The sequence below is a fragment of the Toxorhynchites rutilus genome, chromosome 2 (assembly GCF_029784135.1).
Source record: "Toxorhynchites rutilus septentrionalis strain SRP chromosome 2, ASM2978413v1, whole genome shotgun sequence".
NCBI classification, from domain to species: Eukaryota; Metazoa; Arthropoda; class Insecta; order Diptera; family Culicidae; genus Toxorhynchites; species Toxorhynchites rutilus.
In genome coordinates, this window is record NC_073745.1 from 341,533,215 (window position 1) to 341,536,559 (window position 3,345).

General features: G+C 40.4%; 1 protein-coding gene across 2 annotated transcripts; it reads right to left on the bottom strand.

Moving 5' to 3' along the window:
* Positions 1 to 1,045: 1,045 nt before the first annotated feature.
* Positions 1,046 to 2,936, bottom strand: LOC129770113 (protein phosphatase inhibitor 2). Of its 2 annotated transcripts, none has more exons than XM_055772750.1 (4): positions 2,639 to 2,936; positions 2,208 to 2,365; positions 1,976 to 2,137; positions 1,046 to 1,675 (listed from the first exon to the last, which is right to left on the bottom strand). In XM_055772750.1, the coding sequence occupies exons 2-4, from the start codon at positions 2,309 to 2,311 to the stop codon at positions 1,309 to 1,311; spliced, it is 633 nt and encodes a 210-aa protein (XP_055628725.1). In that variant the 5' UTR covers positions 2,312 to 2,365; positions 2,639 to 2,936; the 3' UTR covers positions 1,046 to 1,308. The 2 variants fall into 2 exon arrangements, with proteins under 2 accessions (XP_055628725.1, XP_055628723.1); XM_055772748.1 differs by having other exon boundaries at positions 1,976 to 2,140; positions 2,639 to 2,935.
* Positions 2,937 to 3,345: the final 409 nt, after the last annotated feature.

Sequence of the window (3,345 nt, forward strand, 5' to 3'; positions counted from 1 at the left end):
TATTTATCTATTATTTCATCAAAATCTGAGATGACTATTTTGAGAAAATCGACTTTTAGTTTTTGAAATCAATTTTTTTCAGTGTTGGATTTCAAAACATATTTTTTTCTGAAAATTCAATTATTTATTTATTTAATAAAACTCTTCAATATATCACTTTTTTGTAGGACTTGCCATTTTTGAGTAAGAAAAAAGTTTAAGAAAATGATCAAAAATATTTTGCTTTTTCCATATGCTAGTCTAGATATTTTTTTCGGAAAACTAAGTATGCCAAGTTGCTTAATTAGGGGGCCTCCGTAGCCACATTGGTTGCGCGTTCGCTTAGTAAGCGATCGATCGTGAGTTCGAAACTCAGGGCCCTCATTGACCATCTTTGTGTTGTTACAGAATAACTCCGTCCACGCAACAATCATCAGCGATGGAGATCGATCCACGGTCGAAATATGATCGATTCATCCATACAACTGCTCTGCTCTGCAAGACACATCGGGCTGCTGTTCTATAAATAACTCAACAATGATCAATCAACTGTCTCCGCTGTCCGGTCTAACTGGATAATGGAAGAACAGATAGAAAACTCTTACGCCTAAATGGCTGCTACTGTGTAAATGTGTACCATATGGAATGGTATAGAAGGGAATACTCTAACGCCGAAAAATGGCAACTGTGTAGTGTGCTAATTATAGATATGATAAATATGTGACATGTACACGATTAAAATTCGGCTCTGTTACAACTAAAATGCCAATGAGCCTAAAATAAATAAAAGGGACAAAAAAAAAGTTGCTTAATTAGGTATGGTCTTGATGCTCAAAAAGATTCATTAGGTTCTGAGAGGGTCATGCCAACATCTGGTCGAGTTGGCGCGAAATCCGTCCATTGTTTAATGAAAAACATTACTAAAAGATTATAGTGGAGAAAATTACATGAAACATTGGATTGTTGCCACCACAAAAAAAAATTACCAATCAAATTCTGGAAACACCCGATTTTAAGGAAACCTGATTCATTCACAATGTCGACAGCAAACGGAAGCAAATAAAGATGTGCGAAGAAAAATTGTAATTTATAAATAATCTGTTTGTAACTAAGACGACTAGGATTAAACCATTTTGGATGCTTGTGGTTTATCCGAGAAAAAACACATCCAAAATATACTTATTAATAGGTGTTCACAATGTATACATAAATACATCAGCATTCTGCGATACGCTTCGAAGCCAAACAAGCGCATCATGAGTGAGATTGAGTTTTTTTCCACATGGAACCGCAACATAGCTCTTCTCTGCTTCAATATAATTTCATATCCTAAACTTCGTCGGCTTCTTTAGCTTGGATACTCGCTGCTTGCTGACTGCTAGCTCCGTCAGCGCTCTTCCGGTCGACCTCATCCTGATCCTCAACATCCATTTGTTGAAGGTCCTTACTTTTACTACTTTTCGCCCCCTGAGAATTCGAGGCGTCGTCTCCATCCTCCTCATCGTCTTCATCTTCCTCCTCGATCAGTTTCCTTGCCAGTCGGACAGCTTCAAATTCATTGTAATGCGCTTTACGGCGCCGGGCAAATTCCAGCTTTTGTTTCTTTTGTTCCTCGGTGAGTTCTTCCTCCTCTTCGGGAGATTCCTCATCTTCTTCCGACACCGAGGCGCTACGCGAATGGGCCGCCACTCGAAGCCTAAAACAAAGTTTTAATAAATCGATTTAATTTGAAAGCGCACACAGACTCTCCCTAAACCGCCTTATCTGCTCACTTCAACCAAAGCGACAAACAACAAACATAAAAAGCCGATGCGATCAAGCGAAACAAATACAAGCATGTTCCATTCGAAGTCACAAAAATTCGAATAACCTTTCCATGTGTTATCCCTCTTGGCGACGGTCGCACGAAAAATTGTATGTCGTAAATACGACGCCGCGCGTGTGAGAGACTCATCTCCATATGTTTTCCATGTCTTTCTCCACAATATTTACTCACTTTTCCGCCAGCAACTCGGCGTCCAGCTGATCGACATCCGTATGCTCCACGTAATTATATGGCGTCTTCGGTTCGTCCACCTTCATGTGACCGTAGTCCTTGTCCGGCGGGTGGTATGTCTGCAGAACATTCAGCTCGTCAAATTTAGCGCTCTTCCGGTGACTACTGTAAATAAAAAAAAAACGGCAATCAATCAGCCTCCCATAAACATCCCCCGCCGTTTGGCACTCACCTCGACGCGGCAGCAGAAGGCGTGTGCTTATCGAAGCTGCTGGATGACTTCAGGATGCCCTTGCAGGGCTTTTTCGCATCCGGCGAGTCCGTGTTGAGGGACATTTTACGCACTCTCGATTCTGCACTAATTTTGACGAATTTCCTGCAAACGGTTCACTGCCGAAAACATAAAATTTGCTCAGTTATAGCACACAAAGATAGGCCGTCATGCAATTTTCCACTGAAATTTTGATCTGACTCAGAAGCAATTTGTAATACAGTGCGACAATATTCGCATCAGCAAAACACAAAGTTTACTTTGTTTATATCCAATCGCATTGAAACCAAACAAAAACACAATAAGCAACAAAATGATATCGACAAAATCCTCGATTGGTATTCGGCTGCTGCCGCCGCTTTCTCCACGGTCTCCAGATTGCGAATTCTTACCGAGAAAAAAAATCCACCCTTTCTCCTGCTCAACACCTGATCACTGTGAGAAACACTGAAGCACTTTTTCGTTATCACCTTGTCACGCCAAATGATTCGCTTCGGAGCCGCACAGTTTGCGCAGTTCGATGAAATGCCAGCAAGCGATTGTTCACAACAATGCACTTTTCTTCGGGAGGAAAACGGTTGAGAAAATACTGCTGCTGCTGCGGCTTTGATAATCTTTTGTTGGTTCTAATGAAAGGGCTCTGCTTTCTCCTCGGAGCTCTTGCAAAATCGGCAATTTTTCATGCCAATTTTCGCGATATATCTGACATTTGGAAGCAGGAGGGCTAACTTCACTCGTGCCAGTAATGAAGCATTGCCAGCAATCTCAAATCAAAAGAATGAAATATTACACTCTCGAGAAAAATTGGTATGTATGAGGAATTTTTTGGTAAATACTACCAATGATTAGTAATTTTTTGCAACATTGGTAAACAAACGTCAAATCGGCCAGTATAACCCATTATAAGCAGTCGGTTCAGCGTAAATCTTTATTTTTGCTACATATTATTTTTTATTATTACATTATTATATTTCTGCTATGCTAATTACTATTATCTGCTTTATTGAACCTAAGACAAGACGTGACAACTGGCTTCTTACTCTTCTTTCTGCATTTTCGTCGACCAAGTGCTAGATAACAGGAAAGCGAGATGTGACGG

Bases quoted from the DNA above. Each gene is read 5' to 3' on its own strand.
- LOC129770113 (XM_055772748.1), bottom strand. From the start codon at position 2,311: ATGTCCCTCAACACGGACTCGCCGGATGCGAAAAAGCCCTGCAAGGGC. The intron at 2,141-2,207 runs GTGAGTGCCAAA...TTTTATTTACAG, and splicing joins CCTTCTGCTGCCGCGTCGAG to TAGTCACCGGAAGAGCGCTA. The intron at 1,676-1,975 runs GTGAGTAAATAT...ACTTTGTTTTAG, and splicing joins GCCGAGTTGCTGGCGGAAAA to GCTTCGAGTGGCGGCCCATT.